A 20,987-nucleotide genomic window follows, 5' to 3' on the forward strand; every position below is an offset into this window, starting at 1 on the left:
TTACGGCGGACTAGTATTGTAATGAGCTTGTAAAACGGCCATTTTTCTGCTTAGTTTCATACACATTTGAAATATTCTAATACAGTATTCGGTTCTAGTCTCAGGCACTTTGTGCGTCAGGAAACTTGTCTCGAGTCTAATCGCCTTGACATAATTTTGAAATGGGGAGGGGCAGGAATGCATCCGACAAACAGAATGTAATTCATGGTAATGTATTTCTGCAATGCTTTCCATTTCCCTTTGCTTCTCTCTGCTTCTGTTTCTCCATTTCCTGTCTTTCTAAAGCTGTCTCTGCAGATGTGTAATTAGTTTGAAGAGGCCTTTTTAAGAAGTGTGTTTCTGTCAATAAATTATTACATTTATCAACAATGCCTCGGTGAACAATACATGGACCACTTCCTATTTCTTATTGTTCCTACACTGCTACTGAATGCACAGAAATGAGCCACTAATCTCTTGTTTTTTTTAAGTCACAATTAGCCGGGTCATTTTTCTTTCATTCTGTGCCTACATTCACTCTTTATCTGTTTCCTCTATTTTTGTAACTAACGATGCCACTTAATAATAGTTAGTGAGCTCATAAGGTAAACATGCTGTAGATTGTTTTTTGCAACAGTTCAGGACTTTAACATGGCCGGTGGTCGATGTAAATTAAGAACATTTTAGCCAATACAAGCTACTATTCCTAAAATATTTTTAATAAACCTTTATAGAGATAAATTGTAGAATTAAAATTATAAACACTCAATTTGAGCAGGACAATCTGCTACATTTAATTTGTTAAGTTTTATGAATGTTGACCGTTATCTAGTAGATCCACTTTCATGATGTGACGCTGGTGTAAATGCTAAGCGCTCAAATTGAAGTGAGCTTTGCCTGCAATGACACTGAGAAAGTTGATCTGTAATTTTTGTTTTTTCTCCCCTTCCTCTATTCTCCGGCCGGATGAAGGATGGAGAGCACGACAAAACACAGATGGTAAATAAATGCACTTTTATTAATCTATAAATTAACAATTATAAAACATGATGATGATAATACTTTGATCCTTGTATTCCTTAAGCACTGAAATATGACCGTGACTGATTTTGTGTTTTTAAATTTCTGCTTGGAATGTTCCACCTCATGATCGTCACAGGTGGTACATCCAATAATTACAGTGACAATCTGTTTCTAATATGGCCTTTTATTTTCATAAACCTCAAGAGATCTGATGTCAAAAATCCACTCAATTTTGTGTTGTTTTGTTTATTTGTGGTGTTCCTGTGTCTGTTTTAAAGTCAGTTAACTAGGTTTCTATCTATCTGATTACAACATTCAACAAATGAAAGCTGCAAGCAGCGATTAAAGGGCCCCTTGTCCCTTGTGTACACCAGGGTACTGGCAGGACTGTTCGACACATTTGTGCAATTCAGTGACAGTTAAACAAAATAAAAAATGGCCTACTCTAGGCTGAGTTAAGAGCATAGCCCCAAGGGACTTTATTTTAAGTCCAGAGGATACATGTGCTGACTATATGTCGTACATCTAGGCTTTGTTGAATTATTGTCCAGGACGCTATTGAATTTTGGGTAATCATCAAGGACTTGCTTTCCTACTTCCTTCAAACGATCAGATGAATTAACTACTAATTGTTGCTTAATTGAAAGGAACTGGTCCGGTTCAAACTGCACGTACTTGATGTGAGTTGACAGCGCTAACCACTGAGCAGACACTTGGGAGCCCTACATGTTAGTGTTGGCTACACACCCGCCAGCGGCTTCAGCAGCAGTTATGAAAGGTGTTGCCAGGCCTTTGTTAACGAATCAGGGCAGGGTAAGGGAGCAAGAGTGTGATTCAGCTGGCACTTTTTACACCACAGATGGCTTTTTACGCCATTGTTTGCAACGACTTCCTGTGGTATCGGGAAAGGCTGCAGCTGACAGCCCGCAGGCGGCTGTCTTGTCATCACACCACCAGCCCTGCAGAATCATTTCCGGTCTCTGTGAAATATGATCATTTGTAGGTTTCAAAGGTGATTATTTCTGTGGTTTTGAAAAATGTCTAGATACATTTGCAGAATGTATTTAGCTCCAGCCACCAACAACACAGGGTGCTGCGTCATTAAGCTGAGCTAATCATTTGCTTGGTGTCCCAGATGCAGTGTTTGCTGGTGCTCATACTACATGCATTGAGTGTGCTGTATTGGGCTCAGTATTCACGCAAACAGGAGGAGGGCAAAATAATGTAAAGCACTGCATGATAAAGGAAGTTGACCATCAGTTCACTGTTAAAACAGGCTAGTGTTACAGACGGCCAGCTTTGTGTCTGAACAGGAATCGCTCTGATTGAATATAACTGAGCTGATAGCGATGGACTTGGTGGACTTGGCGTAGGAACATGTGTGACTACGTCCAGTTTTCAAAATAAGGTGTTAACAAGGTTATATGTACAAAATATGTGTACTAAAAATACTGTGAGCTGCCTGAGTTTCGACTTTTATGCACATCTTTAAATTTGGATAATATTAATGAACGAGAACACTCTGTTTCGAGGGGATTGTTAATGACATCACTGGCAGGAACAGCAGGCTAAAGTCCCACTGTGGGACTAATAAAGGAACATCTTATCTTAAAGATGGCTTAAAAGTGTGATTTTGTCTACTATTGATTTCTATCTCAGAAGTGTGTACGCATTAATGTAATTGTAATACATTTAGTTTAAAGACCGCTTTCATAAATGTATCATCTCATCATCATAGTTAGTTCAAAAAGCTGCATCAAACAAATTATATTAAAAAAAAATGGTTTATTTAATTTGGAATACAGTCTCACAGATATGAACAGACTGCACCTTACAATGTTTCCATGCCATTATTTATTGTGTCCTCTGCTTCTGCCACTCTTCAGTGGTGTGAAGATCTGCTCCATAATGAGGAATGTTGTACCAGAAGTAACTAATGGGCAGGCCTTTCACCTTACTTCTCCATATGTACAGGAATAGCGATGGAGGATTCCATGTATAAGGGTCATAAAAAGAGATGCTCTGGAACTCACCGTTTTTCAATGGAAGAATGAGACTTGTACGCGAGCGCTGCAATATGACTGTGTTTCTCCATCTCGGAGGTGAAAAATATTGAATACAGTTCAACTATAGGTTAGATACAGCGCAGATCACTTATTTATTTTGAAACCAAAAAGAGATAAACCACTCTGAAATCCCACCAACTTTTGTTTGTGATTGTGTCTGATCTCATAGCATCTTCACTGTGGCCTGTGTGTCAGACCAAAAGCTTTTTTTTAATCAACTAGTAAAAAAAAGGTTTGTTTTCCACTGCAAAGTCAGCAGCACATGTACACTTCTTTGTTGGTTTAGTGACTCATCTAGCACGTCAGAGGCAATTCTAGTTGATTATGACAGTGGGATTTCATAGAATTACTTTAATAGTGAAACTTATAAAGATGACAATGGCATGTTTGGCATGACGTTATGGGACATCCTCTGATACATGTTTTGTTTCTTCTATTGGATTGAGTAAGCCTTACTATGAACTAAAAAAGGATGAGTCGATGCTGGGGAGATAACATTCATGTGACATTCCTCAGGCTCTGCTACACTAATGATGTATTTGATGAAAGCAAGACACTGTTGCACGGAGGCACAAGCTAATGCTATTAAACTGCAGCAACACCAGTGTGATATCAGTACAAAGATGAAAAGACAGCACAAACACAGCACAGTGTTACCAACAAATGTCACAAACACTTAATAGCATTAATATAATTATTTGCCATGCCTCTGACAATAATATTGGATAAGGATTTGCTTGCAAATCACTGACATTTCATCTAAAAATGTTTGATGGAGTCTATTTTTTCTTCCTTCTGGTCATATACTTATTGCTGCCTCTTTTCAAATCAAACAGATCTAATCACTGTTTATATTTCTGCATTCTAATCCTGCACGGCAGCATACAGAGTAACTATGAGAAGGGGAAAGGTTTTATGGTCTGCAAGCAAATGTGCACCATTTAGACTCTCGTACGTAGGTCTCAATATGAATGTGGACTATGTGTGATTGTTGGGAAAGAGCTCTGTACATATTCATGGCTTGTGCCTTGTGTTTCAAGTGCAGACTTGATAAAGTAAAGCCGTCAACACCAGAGGAATGCCACAGGCTTGTCAGGCTTACTGTAGAATCAACAGGTGGTTAGTGTGGTAATAATACATGCAGGCCAGGCTAATCCTTCTCAAACCTTCTTAGCGAGCTAATATGTCTCCCTTTTCACCTTCCCTCTCCTCTTTACAGGTCAGCACAACTACCTGTGTGCAGGGAGAAATGACTGCATCATTGATAAGATCCGGAGGAAGAACTGTCCAGCCTGCCGCTTCAGAAAATGTCTTAAAGCCGGAATGAACTTGGAAGGTAAACAGTCTGACCCCCTCTTTGAATCCCTCCAGGCTTCAATAAAACACTTGGGTGACGCATGATGATTTGTGTAAGATATAGTTACAAAAAGGATTTGATTAAATTCTGTAGAGTTTATTGGATTGCTCAAAAAGGGGCATGAGTTAGAAAATACAGGGCTATCTCCACCCACACCCGCGTGAGAAATGAATAATTAGACCCTTACCGAAGTTTTTGCCAAACCAACTTATAAATTCACTCCTCGTACTATGATACTGCTTTTCTAACTTCTATGATCCACAAGCTGTCAAGTGTGTGATTTTTGTGATGGGTCAATCCCCCAGGAATGGCGCCTTATCTGATTTGATAAGTGCATGTATGCACCGACAAATTGCGGTCAACAAAAAAAATGTATGCATTTTAGATTACTTGTCTTAACCTTTGTGTGTTTATTAATAGTAATAATTGATAATTCATAATTGACCCTGAACAGTGGCAAACAACATGAGCAGTTGTATGCTATGCAAGCGTTTTAGGTACACTGAATATACAGCACAGTCATAAACTGTACAAGAGGATGACGTCGACATTGTGACGCCACCCATTGGTTTGCGAACTGTGGTTATGAAGCCTCCAGTTCGGCATTTTGGCCGTCGCCATCTTGGATTTTAGTTGTCGCCAGATATCTTGATATTTTGCAACCCAAGAACGGAGGTGGCCATATGGACTGTCAGAGGAGTGACGTAGAGCGACGTATACGGCTCCGGTAGTGCAATATGTCAATCACACATTAGCCACGTCCTAAAGCATACCCTGCGTTATTGTTTATTTTACTCTAAACAGGACCATAATTCCCGACATGAACATTAAGCTGTATTGAAGAGGACTTGACATGAGTGATTGAAACCATAAACTTATGTTTAGAATGTTTACTGAAATCAGGTGAGAAGTAGGGTCATTTTCTCATAGAGTTTTATACAATCTGACTGTTTTTTGCGACCAGGCGAGTCGCCCCCTAATGGCAGTAGAGATAATGCAAGTTTAAGGCACAGCATTATAACTTTAATTAACGTTTTTTCCTGTGTCTTTAAGTGGCAGCTAGTTGACATTCCCCATTAATTAAGTGTCTTTCATTGTCCGTGTGACGCATTCGCCCCACTCGCTCCACAGGGCTTCCAGTATGTCTGGTTTCTACTTTAACCACCATCGCCCAAGTTAATGGGAAATGGGCAAGTCACATTAGTTTGAATGTGTCATGTCACCACATCTGGGAAATGGTTGTCAGAGAAAATTGTTAGGAATTACTCTTGTAGCTTAACATGTGTAAAGTACGCTGAGGTGTACTTCATTCTTATACTCTCCATAACTATTTTTATGAAGCGCCATGTCATCAATTCAAGTGAATTTTAGGTATCTGTTATTGTGGCTTTCCAACTATGATGGAACTAAAGTCAATATATCGAGCGTTAATCAAGCACTAGTTTTCTATCATATAAAATTGAAATTACTGTCACAATATTGACTTTAAATACACCGTCTGTTCTCAGACGTCGCAGTGAGTGAGATTTGTCTAATTGTGTTGAGTCAAATCTGCTCTGTGATGTTAAAATGTTGTTTTACGATTTTTCCTGAAAGCTCTATTTTCTTTTTTCCAAAGTGCGCTCAAAAAAAAAGGAAAATCTATAAAAAAAAAGATTTCTTTTATAGATTTTTCTAAAGTAAGTTTAAGTAGTATGCTGGTATGGTGACGTGACAGTCTCAACATAAAGACACACTGCATACATCACTGAAACATACCGTCTCTTTTATTTAACTCTCTTAATTATCATAACGTATTTGTTGTGTTATCTAAAAAGGTCTCTCTTTTTGTCTCGGTTTTTAACAATTCATAGTTTTTCTCCCCTCTTTTGTTGAAATAATTAGATCTGTGATTATTATATTTAGTTAAAAGCCAGTGCTTTGTTTTTCAAGATGGTGACAGAGATGAAAATAAAGCACCTGCAAACTTTTTGATTTTGAGGTTTTGGACATATATGAATTTGAGAGTCAAAATAAAAGATATTAAAAGTGAAGAAATGGCCTGTAGTCTTGTGCAACGCCAATACCGCTACAACTCTGTGGAAATGGTTTCTTCTCAAGGGAAGCCCTGAATGTGAGAACAGATATTCCACAGTGCGACAGCAGCAAACCCTGAAATTGAAAAATTTCTTCAGAGGACCTCAAAAATCCCTGAAGTCTTGAATCTTATGTTCATGTTATTGACATTTTGCTCCAAATATAAGTTAGAAAGGCTGTAGTGTGGATCAACCAGTGTTAGTCACTCACACTGTGTGTGTGTGTGTGTGTGTGTGTGCGCACCATTGTCTGTGAATGTGCTGTGCACGTGTGCTGGTATGCAGGCAAGGCAGTATGAGAGTGCCGCCTCCTCACACACACATTGATCGATGCATCATCCACGGGCCAGAGTCTTGGCTCATCGGGTGACGTTAAGGACACAGAGCTGCAATTAAGCAAGTCAAGATTCAAGAATTTGCATGAAAAGCAACAGGTGAAGCACAGCAACTTCATTCAGTGCTTGGAACTTGTGTTTTGGGTTATTTCCGCTGTTCCCTTTCCTCGGAGCATACATTTGCTGTCGGTGTTGAGTGCGATTACCTGCACAGTGCATTGATTGTCAGACGTAGGTGGAAGTAGCTCCATATAGAGAGATACAGAAAGACAGGGAGAGGGATTTGATGGACGTCAACGCATCAGCAGACAGATTCCCACCAGAAAGGCTTTCAGTTGCCATAGAAACGCCAGGAGAGGAAATTAAATGAAGGTGGAGACGCAGGAAAAAAAAACATGTTTTTCGTGGTACCCTCTCAACCCCTGACATGTTTTGCACATTTAGTGGGAGAAAATGTCGAAACGACGCGCACGTAGTCTACAATGTAGACTTACTGCTCTAATAATCTGAAACACCAGTAGCTCTGGGGCCCTTTCATTTAGTCAATTTAGCTATTAGAAGAAAACACAAGTAGCCCCCTAATCTACATGTCGTGCGGAATAATACAGCAACACATAAACCACAGCACAAGTCTGGAGACTGATCAAAGGAAAGTGTGTGGACCAGCCAGCCTCGCGTGGTACATCAGCTGCACGCTTGCTGGTCTGGCAGTTGAAATGGCCACACCTGTGTTTCTGTCTTTTGTCTACTTTTCACTGATGTTCGGTGTTGTTTCGTGATTTTTAGACAAAATGGTGCGTTCTCACGTAAAATAACATTTGCATTTCACAGTGTCTGCGACTAAGCCAGTTATTTCATTATTTATTTTTTCGGTGATGTCAAGAGCCGAAAGTATTGTTTGAATAATTCATTCGTTAGTTGATTTACAGGAAAATGAATAGCGACGACTGCAATTTTAACAGTTTTTACAATGTAATGATTTGCTGCTAATATTTTATTCTGTAACAGACGAAACGGGGCATTCGGAGACTTTTTTTATTTTTTTTATTACTATTTTATGCTGCTTTGGTTTTTAACGTATTCTTCTGTGTGGCCACTATTGTTCAGATGCTGTTGGTTGTCAAATCTGCAATCACACAGGCACATCTCTTTAATGCCTGAATTGTGTTATAATGACTCACTTCTCGCTAGTTCCCTTTTTCACCTTTCCTTCCATTTTTTTTTTGTCTCCTCTTTCTCGCCGTGTCCCCCCAGCGAGGAAAAACAAGAAGCTGAAAATGCCTGTTCCAGTCATCCCCAGGCCCATGCCCCAACCCGTGCTCATAATGTTGTCTGTGCTCAAGGCCATCGAGCCGGAGGTCATCTACTCGGGCTATGACAGCACTCTGCCCGACACCTCTTCGCGGCTCATGACCACTCTCAACAGGCTGGGGGGGCAGCAGGTCATCTCTGCAGTCAAGTGGGCAAAGTCACTGCCAGGTAATGAAAAGCTCCTCGACGTGTGTCGCTTTTGCTTTGATTTAGATGAATATCGCTGCTCGAGCAAAGTGTGTCACTGGGAGTATTTCCAGCTTGTTAGTGAGACTAATGTGTGGTGAAGTGGGCCAAGTCACTGATGGAAAATGAAGTCATTTGTTACTTTTAATACATGCAGCTGGTAGAGGGAATTGTATCACTTTTAGATCAAATGCAGGGTTTGCCTTTCTATTGCGAGACATTTAGTGCATAATAGCTTTTACTTTTGCCCTCCGGAAAATCAAGCATTTCCTTGTCATTGTTATCATTGCTCAACTGAAACTCAAGAACACGAGTAGCTGCAAGTTAACATGAGGAATACTGTAAATAATATAATGTCCTGTTTAAAATTAACCTCCGCTATGTCTATTTCACTGATGTTTCTGACCGTGAGAAATGAAACGCTCTCTTTCTTTACTTCTTCCCTTTAACTCACCCGCCAGTCTTTGCACCATCAAAATCCACATAACATGAAAGTTCCTCGTAGGAGCTTTAAGATAAAAGGGCATCAGGTTTTTTTCCGCATGATTCCTCGTGGCAGTGGAGCCAAAGAACAGATTATCAGCAACCATCTAAGAAACATGTGTAATTCCTTTTAATCGCAAAGCAAATCAGATTACTGCATTTAAGAGGAAAAAAATAAAATATGTACATATTTATTTCTTTTTTATGAGTTGGAATGCTGCCAAGTTTCATTTACACGAACACAAAAATGTATTGTAACACTAAAATGTTCTGATCATGACATGACTTGATGATCGCTCCAAGTATTTGCTTGGAGACGTTCTCTCCTCACTTGCAATTGTTGGTATTGGTCACACCAATTATTTAACATCAGATGTCTTTTCTTTTGCTGTGATCTCTCTCTGTGTGTGACTAAAAGGTTTGAGCCAGATTCGTCCCTCATCAAGCTGTGTGCGCATCGTCAGTTTAACTCACTCGTCCTAATTGGCTGTGGGAGAGCTGACTTTGTAAATGTGTTTTTATGCTAAATTGAGCGATTACTTTTCATTTTCTTCAATGTTTCTGTATGTATTTATAACCAATACACGCTCTGCTTTCTAATAACACAGACAGAACAGGTGAATAATTAAATTGGCAGCAAAATACGACAGCACATAAATAAATCATCTTTTTCCAACCTGAAAAAAAAAGATTTTAACAAAACCAATGCAGCATAATATAATTATTGTTGACCAACAATGTGTTGCATCAGTAGTATCATTGTACTGTATTGTTGTATCATTCTAACCCAGTTCATCTGACTTTCCTAGGTTTCCGCAACCTGCACCTGGATGACCAGATGACATTACTGCAGTGCTCCTGGCTGTTCCTCATGTCCTTCAGTCTTGGTTGGAGGTCATATGAGCAGTGTAACGGTAGCATGCTCTGCTTCGCCCCCGATCTCGTCATCAACAAGTGCGTACTGCGGCCAGCTGTAGATATTTTGTCAGACAGTTTTGCTCATTTCAGGGTGTCAATCTGGCTTCATCACTTGGCTTCCTCACTCGCCCATCTATCGGTTCATGATTCAGCTCGGCATGAATTGAAGTCGGGTCATTGGCTCTCGGCGCAGCACCCGCAGTATATTAGTAATTTGGCAGTTTCTGTGTTCACACATTATGCATATTATAGGAAGCACAGCTCCAATAGTAGGAATATGAGACGCACTGTACAAGGGATCTGAAGGCTTATTTAGCTAGCTTATCATATAAATTGGAAGCAGAAAGGAAATGTAGACCGGCTCTGATTAGAGTTTCAAAGGTCACCGATTAAGATGTTGCATCTCATTATTTTGTTGACCTTCGACGAAGCCGGCTAGCAGTTGTTCCCGCTGCTTCCAGTCGACTTTAATCTCGTCAAAATGAATACAAAAATATTGTATTTCTTTAAGGGACAAAAAGTAGTAAACTCATCCGTTCATCGAGTTACGATTAGTGAGGTTAGGTGAGTCTGTGTTCAGAACTTCCAGCTCATTTAATTCTCATTTTACATTCCTCGGTATTATCAATATATGATCTAGCTGCAAGTGTACCAGCTGCATACAAATAATCAATCCCAAAAGCAAAGGAAAATACAGGTTTGTGTCGCAGGAGTGATATCATAAGATGATCAGTAGTGGAAGTATAAGAAATAAAAGGTTTTGTGTTGCACACGAAAAAACACATTCCTCAAACAGGCATAAGAATGTAAGAATTCATGAATTACATTCTGAACCAAAGAGTAAATAACCTTTTGTGCTACCTTGAAGCCACAGAGAGACAGCTCGGGTATAATTGCGGTGAGTTAATTACAAAGCCACATTACTTAAAGAATCACTGGCTGCAGAAATTGATTGTGCTTTGAAAGTCTCTGGGCTCACCACGGTCTCTGTAGTCCCTTGAGGAAACAGGATAAAGCAGAGGTTCATCTCCCGTTAGCTTGTCTGTTTCTAGCTATTGAAAGTCAGACGTTAAACAGTTGGCGAGGTGAGACATTATCCCATTTGATCCATTGTCTTTCATATTATTCACACCCCATCAGACCTCCCTGGGCTTTTGCTGATCATTGTATATTACGAGATATATACTATCTACAATGTGTGGGATGGTCAAATTAATGAGATAATCTTATATAACCAAGATATTATTTTGTTGGAATTCGACAACTACAGCTTCCATCAAGTGTTGGCTTTGATACAGATGTGAACAGTACCAGCAGCACTGTGAAAATTAAAAAAAAAACATTTTGTCTGATTGCACTTACATTTTAATGCTTTAGCACCGGGCATTTGCACTTTTAAGTTCTACCAACCTGTTCTATGTCCAATTCATCACCCGGACATATCATTGTTCATCTGCCTGGGCGAACTGGCAGCTGCAAGGCTGGCGCAAGTGATAGCAGTTTAGCGAAACAGTTAAATAACGTTTAACCTCGTAAACGCTCATGGCGGATCAGAGCAAATACTAAAGCGTTGCAGAATACTCTGCTGACGTCGATCTAGTTCTGTGTTGTGTTGGATGAAGGAACGCTGGTTCGCCAATGTAGTGTTGCCGTCCGGGAATGACTGGCAGGTTGCTGCAACTTGAAAATGTAAATACACTCTGCGGGAGCCAACATGTACTCAGGGAAAGGGCATGACAGCGTTGAAATGTAATTGCAATTTGGCCCACTGCTTTTCTATTTTCACATTTTCAATTTACATTTAAATATTGTAAAACAGGGTTAGTCTTCGACAATTTGAAAATGGAAATGGAAAACCATTTGACATTTCATTTTTAGCGAACGTGCATGAAGGTACCTTAAAATAAAAATTGATTTTTCCATTTTAATTCAAATTTGTGATTTAAATCATACATCTAAAAAAACGCCAATTTAAATTCAACTATTTTATAACTTATTATTTTCAAATTAGAATTTACATTTCAATGTTCCTTTTAATATTGTCAAATAATTCCCATGATATAAGTGAAAAGGCAAATTATTGTATTTGAAATTGAACCCAATTAATGCACTATTTTAGTGGGAAATTAACATTATTTTGTGAGGTTGCTTTGAACTTGAATGTAGTCCGTGGCAGGCTTTCATAGAAGAGTCTCTCTCAAAGGTCACTTTAAATCAGAGGAGGATGGAAATAGACGAGGAAGGGCAAGAGGTCGTCCAGTATTACTGCTGCAGTTAGTCAAAGTGAATTGGGGACTCTCAAACCAGAGCTATTTATCAGGTGAATGTGCTGTATTGATTTATTTTAGAGGGAGGAAGTGAGGTGTGAAAAATCCATCGGGACGGATTTCACAGTCTGGTCTTTTCCTTCATGGTCGTAGTGCTTCCATGCTGAGCTCGTTTTTATAGAATTTAGTAACTGGGCGAGTGAAATATAAGAGCTCCAAGTCTAATCTATGTGTCTTTGTTTTCTTTCTGCTCTCCACTTCCCCCTCACCTCTACCTTCTCCCTTGCCCTTTCTTTCTGTCTCTCTCCTTTCAGAGAGCGTATGAAGCTGCCCTTCATGACCGACCAGTGTGAGCAGATGCTTACGATCTGCAATGAGTTCGTGAGACTGCAGGTGTCCTATGACGAGTACCTGTGCATGAAGGTCCTGTTGCTGCTCAGCACAGGTAACAGAACACACACTTGCTATTTTTCCTGACTTAAAAATAGTCAAATATTTAACTCTGGTGCAGCCTTTTCATGATAACGTCAGGGAGGCTCACCTTGTCACAGCCGGTTAATCTATTGAGTTGAAGGAACCGCATATTAAATGCAAAAGGTTTAGCAGTATTGATGAGGATGAATGAGTGAATGTGGGCTCGCTGCACACATATTCTGTATCTCTAGTCTTTACTGCAGGCAGGAAGCTGTGAATGGATGAGTATCTGAGTGATGATGCTCTGTGCCTCATTGATCAAATCTGTCATTACATGTCATTTATTTGGTCGAGGAAATGTCAAAGCAAACAATAGCGTGTTTCTTCTTGAACAATCAAAGGATTTTGATTTACACACGCCGAGCCTGCAAGTCTATTTTTAAAAAGGTGGATGATAAGACTTCATTGCGCTACAAACTAACTATCTGTTTGTCAAAAGATAATTTTAGTTTTGTCTTCAGGGGCTTTCCGTAAGAACCTTATCGCTCCACCAAGTTTCCCAAGCTTTCCTGAAAACAGTTTTTCTGTGAAAGTACAGTCTGTTCATCTCCTGTAGTTACTGTTTCAGTTGAAAAGACCTTCAAGTGTCCAGCAGGTACTTCTCTGGAGACATTTCCTTTAATCCCCATTAACATGAGCTGCCTTGTTTTGTAACCGTTTGGCCTCAGTCGCTGAAAAGTAAAAGTCTGAGAGACTAAGAGTTAAATTAGTTAATCTTTCAGTTTCATATGTCTGTAGATACAATACAACTTGCTGTTTGGCGTGCTGTGTAAAAGAGGTCAAACGCTAAGCAGCCCTCCCTTTTCTTACCTACTGAAGAGGTAAAATAGCAGAGTAGCACTTTATAATGAGTGCACACGATTGAGCGTTAGTAAAGCATAAATGAACAATGGATTCATCATTTATAAAGCATAAACAGTTATAAAATCAGTGGGCTACCAGTTCAGCTTTGTGATTACCACCCTTAAAAAGTCCAGAAAAGCTATACACAGCATGATGAACGGATTACAAATGTTTTTTTCCCAATTATGTAAAAAAAAGTCTTCGCTAAAGAGCAGAGTGTTTTTCTTTCCACCTCACTCACTGAATGGCAGGGGAAAAGATGCACTTAAGAGGCGTCATGCTCGTTATGCAGGGGGACATGACATTTCCATACAGAGCTTGCATTTTTGTACCTGAGAGCTATTTCCAATTGTTCCCCTCAGGAACGGAAATACTATCATGTCAGGACAGCTGGCGTAAGCTATTTTAATCACTGCTCGTACACGTAAAGGAACACTAAAGTCGCCTTTGTGTCATTTTGTTTTTGTGTACAGTTAAACATGCCTATTAGGTTCAGACGTCGTACTTCTGCACATCTTAACATCTGCGCCACATAATTAAAAGAATGATAAAAAAGCATACACAAATGAGTCATAGTAGCTCTTTTCTACAAATACCCTAAGCCTTATTAAATACAAATATCACATTTAGTTGTTATTTTGTCCAGAATAATCCAGAGTAGAGTGCTGGAAAGCAGTCTGTTTTCACTCTTGCTCTTTTGGCCAAACCTGCACATGCATAATGAGGAGGCCAAAGAGCACTTGCACTGCGGTATCTCTCATTTATCTGATTATGTAAATCAGACAGTATTTCAACCTGCACTTGCCCTCTGCGGCCCTGCATAATCTTGATGCCAGTTGCTGTGGCGCTGCCTGCTTTATGCCAGGCACCAGGCTGAGGAGTCTGCGATGCGTTGACATGGTTGTCTGTATGTTTACCAGCCGTATCAGCTGTTTATGGTTTTTCAGCTGCTCGAGCAGTGACCAGCACAGTCCAAATATTCACTTCAGTTCTTTCAAATACATTGTAAGTCGGAGAGTTTAAGATTATTATTGTTTTAAGTGTATCTCCAAACATTTCAAGCTACTCTTCGAGTCTCAACCAGCCCCCTACACACTACACAGTAGCTATTGGTGTAACCTTTTAGTTTTGCACATGTTCCACTGCCCCCAGCACTCTGGTTAGGAGCTATGTGCATACATATATGTGTGTTTGACCCAGTGGTTCTCAAACCTTTTTTTGTCACGCCCCACTTCGGAGGAAGAAAAATGTTCATGCCCCAACAACAAGCCGCTCTTGCTGTTTTTGTTTTGGCAAAACGGCAAGAATCGGTTAATACTGATTAGCTAAACATTTCCACGAAAGTACAGGCATTTCGCAACCTATTTATTAATGACGTTTTATATGAAAGTTTTCATGGAGTTCTTATGCAGCTCGTAGAGAAGGAAGAGCCCATTGTTCCTTAATTACTAAAGATGGGTCAAATGCAGAGAATAATTTCCCCACTGTGGGATTAATAAAGGATTCTTAATAAATATATATTTATATATATATAAATAAATAAATACATAAAAATAAATCTGCATCGCGTGTCCCACCTGTAATACCTCCGCGCCCCACTAGAGGGTCGAGCCCCACAGTTTGAGAACTACTTTTTAACCAGCGTCTCCTTGTTGGGGTTCCACTTGTCACAATCTTGCCATTGCCTGCTAACTTTTATATTGGTGTGTCTCTTGGTCTCTTGGTCTGTTTGTTTGTGTGTGTGTGTGTTATTTTGATGTGTGTGCGTGCGCAGTACCAAAAGACGGCCTGAAAAGCCAGGCGGTGTTTGACGAGATCAGGATGACGTACATCAAGGAACTGGGAAAAGCCATTGTCAAGAGAGAGGAGAACGCTAGTCAGAACTGGCAGCGTTTCTACCAGCTAACTAAGCTACTGGACTCCATGCAGGAGGTTAGAGAAACACATCCACACACACCATGTTCTAAATCTAAAAGCAAATGCGTATAGAGCATTTTATCAGTACAATAGTTTCTTTTGCGTCTTCCTTTTCATATCAGCTTTTGCATCAATGACTTCAGGTTCAGCTAAGTTCCTTGCTAATTACTGTAAAACCCTGAAGAATACACTCATAGATTGCACTAAGTGTGTCCCTGTATGTTCCAGGCAAATCTGTTCCAAGTGTTCTCTACCAATTGTTTGTACGGCCTTAAATGGCAGAAGTTAAGACCTACCGTATATATCCCCAGGCTACTTTAGGGTGAATCCTAGAAGAAAAATAAAGTTGTTTTTTTGTCGCACTAATATGTATGTCTATGCTTCCCTTCATATCTCCTCCAGATGGTCGAGGGACTTCTCCAGATCTGTTTCTACACCTTTGTGAATAAAACCCTCAGTGTGGAATTCCCAGAGATGCTGGCAGAGATCATAACCAACCAGATACCAAAATTCAAAGACGGGAGCGTCAAGCCTCTGCTGTTTCATCAGAAATGACTGCCTTAAACTGTGAAGCGATGCCTTATATCCTGCCCTGCCCATGTACCTCTCCGGGGCCCCAAGCGTTTGCCCCAAGCCCTAAGCCTTTGCCTGACCTGCCTGCCTCCCCATCACTAGGATGCAAGTGCTTTGTTCTCCCAGGCCCACCTTTAGGAATCAGCCACGCCCGCCCTCCCCAGGCCTCAGCCATTCAGCCTCATCTCGGAGCACAATACCTCTTCATGCCTCCCAATCTGGTACCAGGTTGGGCCAAACTAGGCTAGGGCATTAAACCACCAGCCTGTTGCCCTTTTTCTTGACTAACCAAGAAGAAATGATCCTCCAGGGGAAATATGTTGGCTCTGAATGTCTTGTGGAGAGGATGCATTTTGCGGGATCTATTTTTTTAAATGAAAGTGTCCAATCCCCCTCACCTTTTCCTCCTCCGTCCAGGGTCTGTCCTCAGGTTTCTGATGCTGTTTCTTTTGGCGGCTGCCTGCCCCCAGCGTTATCTTGCAGTTTTACTGACGAGCTTACTTCTAGAAGCTCCCCACGCCCACACTCATCGTGACACCTCGTATACTGTCCAGCTCGCTGGATTAGTAGCCTATTGAAACTCCCTCCAAGCTCAAGCCTGCTGCTCCTGTGCTCACCTGCCCAGCTTGTTTGCCCGTCCCATCTCAACTGCGCGGAGAATGTAGTGAGTGTTCGCTTTATTGTGGTTTCCAGAGGACGGTTCAACAAAAACACGTAACATTGTTAAACGTACTCTGACATAACAGAATCTTTTTTCTTCTTCTTCTTCTGGACCCAAGGACAATGAGGACAAACTGTTTTCAGCTGTGAATCAGTTATCATTTCTGAAATGATGTGAATCAGATCTATATACATGACCAATGGAAGAAAAACAACAGCTGTTGGGGAATATTCATTTATTTTATGCAGACAAATGCAAAAGATGAGCTCACACACACACACACACACACATACACACACACACTCACACACACACACACACACACACTCACACTCACACACACACACACACACACAAACATTCAAAGTATTCACAGACACATTCACTCAATAAAATGTTTACACAGGGATTCTGACAAGGGAAAAACAGTGCCTTTTAGCTTTTAAAGCTCTCCATAGCCATCCGTTTTTTGTTTTTTTTGTGTGTGTGTGTAATTAATCTAACCTTGACAACACATTTTTTTCTGTTTTTTCATGCCGGCAATTTCTGTTTTCTTTCCAAGCAGTTGTTTTTTGGTGTTTTTATTCTGGGCAGCTCTCTCTGTTCTGTTCCCCGGACGTGTATGTAATTAAGGCCGCCTATGGTACAGCTTAAATATGCGTGGAGTAATATGAAATATTAAGATCCGAACATTTTAGATCATAGAAAGTTTGAGAATCACAGAAAAAGGCAGGGAGAGTATAACAATTTAAATGTTTCAAAACACATTTCTCGCGTGTCTCTTTTTCCAATTAGTACGACATTGTTACACAAAGTTACAGAACCCGGATTCTATCAACACATGTTGAATACACATCCAAATATTTACCTAGGTTGTGACAAGCCGCAACCACACTTGTGTTAAATGGACACCACTGGAATTATACAAGGCATATCTGATGGTTTGTAATATTGAACGGCAGACTAACAGACTCAAACATTCTGATTTAGATCTTGGAATAATGAATGACTTCATTTGTTTCAAAATCTTTGCAATTTTATTCAGATGCACTCACACAGGTGAGGTTTAAAGAACTAAATTTGCTTTAAAACCAACTCCAGACGCTTCTGTGTGATGGTAAATAGCCATAATGATTCAAGCAGGCCTGGCTCAAAGTCAAAACCGTCCTTTCATTGCCGGAGCGATTGTACTGAGGTTCTAATTTGGTTAAGGATTTTATGCAACTTTACTTTAAAATGTGGTTTTATGGATTTACCTTGTCAGACTGCCCGTTCCGACCCCAAGAAAATTACAGTCAAATAGAAATACAAATGATTTCATGCTGTATGTTGTAACCCTACTGGTGGTTATTTGTTAGACAATTATCAACCCCCTAACAAGTGGATTAACTGACTAATTTATTTTTTCACAGACATAATTAACTTCAGCGTGTCATACTCATCATAGGTAAACAACAATTCTATCACTTGTGACAAAAGCATTGTGTTCACTAAATGAAATATATATATTTTATCTCAAATTGTTTGCACGAACAATAAATGGTTTATTAAGTTGTTAAGCTAAACAATGGCTGATAATATAATGAGATACATATATATATATATATATGTATTTGTTTTGTATATGAGATATAAAAATAGAGACACCCATATTCTATCGAGCCTTTGCACAAGATGTCACCTCTAAAGTTGAAATATTTTTGGAAGAAGATGCAGTTTGGTCCAAATAATTTGTGAATCAAAGCTCAGGCTATGAGTGACAACATCACTTCGATGTGTTCCAGTAGTGCCAAAATGTTAAGTCAAGTTTGTATTTGTCTTTTCCTGGAGATGTGAAAGAGTGATTATTCAGTTGTTACCCGGTTATTGTAATTCTGCTTGAGGGTGCTCATTTCAGAGAACGACATCGGTTCAGTGTCACACCTACACCAGCTTAAAAGTGCAGATTGTTATCAAGAGGCTTTGTTTTGGAGAAGCACAACATATTGTATTTTTGAAATTTTGCAAAGCAAGCAGTAATATCTACTGCTGTCAAAACAGGTGGTGGTCAGCATTTGGTACATTTGTAACGTAAAACATGTTTGCACCAGCTTATGTAACCACCAAAGCAAATATACATGAACAGTGCAGTTGTACATTAGCTTCCATCCATCGCCATCGTCGTTCTGTTTTCTCTCAGTGCAACTGCTCAAAATATTGACCATGCAGCTTTCCAGAGCTGTTTCCTCTGAATGGTACTCCTCCACGGTGCAAAACTCTGAATGGCAGTTAAAAGGCCAGGTAGTAGGTTGCCATGGAGACTGGTCATTTGTGTGTTACTTGCAGCTCATGGCGCAGCGGTCTCTGGACGCATAACAAGCCACTAGCTAGTCAATCAGATTAATAATGTTTTATCAAGCATTCTGTCACAGCATGGCCACTCACAGTCGTGTTGTCTGATGCACAGTGCAGGCTCTCAGCTTCGAGCACCGTGAAGAACACGGGCCGGACGCCCCTCACGGCCATGTCGATTCTTTTGGGGAAGATTTGATTTGATTGTCTTATTTGTTTGGGTGACTTTTCGCATACAGTATTACAGTTGTTTCCAGGTGGTGGTGCCTCAGAAAACCAGCTTTAACGTTTAGATGTAACCATATCCACGCTCATTCTAAAGGGCCATAGGTGTATATAGCAGCGCCGACATATCCAGTGCAATGTAAACCGTGTCTATTATTACAAAATATTTTTACATGGACGTAATCTCAATACTTTTTTTCTCTTTTACCTTTCAATGACAAAGGCCTTTCGAAAGGGAGACAGAGAGCCATAGAAATACACTTCAGATCAGGAAATAGATTAACTCTTAACAAATATCAATGCTTTTGGAGATTGATCTATTGTAAAAAAAAATGAAAAAAATGAAAAAAAAGAAGAAAAAAATTAATATAAAAAAAATGAAAAAAAACTCTTTTTTTCTCTACGATTTTGAATAAATCAGCTTGATCCACTTTGATATTAATAATTTTACCCAATCCTTTTTGTACATTGAGAGAGTCAAGAAAGTAAATATTTTTTCCTTGTTGGTTTGTGTTTGATAAAGGTAGACGTGTTGAATACATTAGGAAGTGTTAAACATGTTTGTCTTGTGAAGTAAATGTAAATTCTACGAGTCAATGGGAATGTCAATATGAATGCTCACTATGTTTTAAGGTTATAAGCAAACGAAGGAGAGGGAGAGATGGAAGGTCAGACTGGAGAAGGTTTTTGAGTTATATAAGAGTGACCAAAGCAGAAGAGAAGAAAAAAGATTTAACAAACGAAAAGAAGTATTCAAGCAGTTACATTTTAAGTAGCACTTATTATCCAACTTCTTGTACTTCATCTTTTTTTTTTTGAAAGGTATCTTTTGTAAATGTCCAGGCATCGGATCTCATGTATATTGCTGTGAGGATTTACCAGTCACTTTAAAATAGAAAATGTAACAGAAAAAAAATAAAGATTGAACCTTCGCGTGAAAGTAAATCTACCAGAGCCTGATGGAATTGCACTACCCTCATACTGGTTGATAAAGTCTATTTTGTATAAAATACATGCAAATATTATCTTTAAAGATTAAGGGCAGATCATGTTTCACTGGTACATATGGCTATGGCTTTCATTGGTCTGTTTTGTTCGTATTTCAGTTATGTAATTGTAATCCAATGTAAAAACAAACAAAAAATATAAAGATGTTTGTTAAAAAAACAATAGTTTGTTTTACTTCTGTATTACACCTCTTCTGTAGTCAGTGTCGATATTTTCACCTATTTGATTAAATGTTGAATTAAGTTATGTGTGTTGTTCTTGGACATTGGATTTGGATGTGTTGGTAACAACTTGGAGGATGTTTTTGTCACCACTGGTTGAAAGTGGAGATTCAGAAAAACTGGTTTCTCTTTAGTTCAAACATCTGAAACAATAAAGTTTCCCGTTTTTCAATGCTCACCTCCAGTGGTTTTATTTTTTCCCTCTCAGATTTTAGTTGTTAAAAACATGGAAAGATGGAGGATTATGTTCTAAACATTAAAAAAGGAAAATCTAAATAGTCTAAATAATCTAAAGTCAGAAAATATATAATTTATTAAAGTCATATTATAATAAAGATGTCATTAAAAAAGACTTTGCCGAGTCGTGTACAGTAGTACACCAAGAAAATTTCACAATGAAGTCTGTCAAAGACCTGGAATTATGTAAGTGGCCGCCACAATAAGAGCTGTGCGAATTCTCTAAATGTGAAGAAAAAGGTGCTTCAATGCAACTCAGAGTGATGCCTCATCCGGCCGTTCACGAGAACAAACAATGACCGACAAACGCAGACCCTGTAAATAACTGTTACCGTAACTTTTAAATGTTCTGAACTCAACAATCTGTTAATTAAACCTGCTGGCAACAAACTACAGACGTTCCATCGCTTTTGCTGACGTCTGCCATTTGATCTGCTCTCTGGCAGCGCTCATTCTTTGATTTCACTTCAGTTACAGATGCTAAAACCCGAGAATTG

General features: G+C 39.4%; 1 protein-coding gene across 1 annotated transcript in view; it reads left to right on the forward strand.

Moving 5' to 3' along the window:
• The window catches only part of LOC137802106 (glucocorticoid receptor-like), a 57,022-nt gene extending 37,662 nt beyond the window's left edge, over positions 1-19,360 (forward strand). The window contains exons 4-10 of the mRNA XM_068599695.1: positions 952-978; positions 4,288-4,404; positions 8,090-8,314; positions 9,625-9,769; positions 12,315-12,445; positions 15,092-15,249; positions 15,637-19,360. Coding sequence (XP_068455796.1) covers positions 952-978; positions 4,288-4,404; positions 8,090-8,314; positions 9,625-9,769; positions 12,315-12,445; positions 15,092-15,249; positions 15,637-15,789 — 956 coding nt within the window. The 3' untranslated portion in view covers positions 15,790-19,360. The remainder of the gene's footprint in view (positions 1-951; positions 979-4,287; positions 4,405-8,089; positions 8,315-9,624; positions 9,770-12,314; positions 12,446-15,091; positions 15,250-15,636) is intronic.
• The last annotated feature ends 1,627 nt before the right edge of the window (positions 19,361-20,987 follow it).

The sequence above is a fragment of the Clinocottus analis genome, unplaced genomic scaffold (genome assembly GCF_023055335.1).
Source record: "Clinocottus analis isolate CAN_PGR_092001 unplaced genomic scaffold, fCliAna1.0.p SCAF_5, whole genome shotgun sequence".
NCBI lineage: Eukaryota > Metazoa > Chordata > Actinopteri > Perciformes > Cottidae > Clinocottus > Clinocottus analis.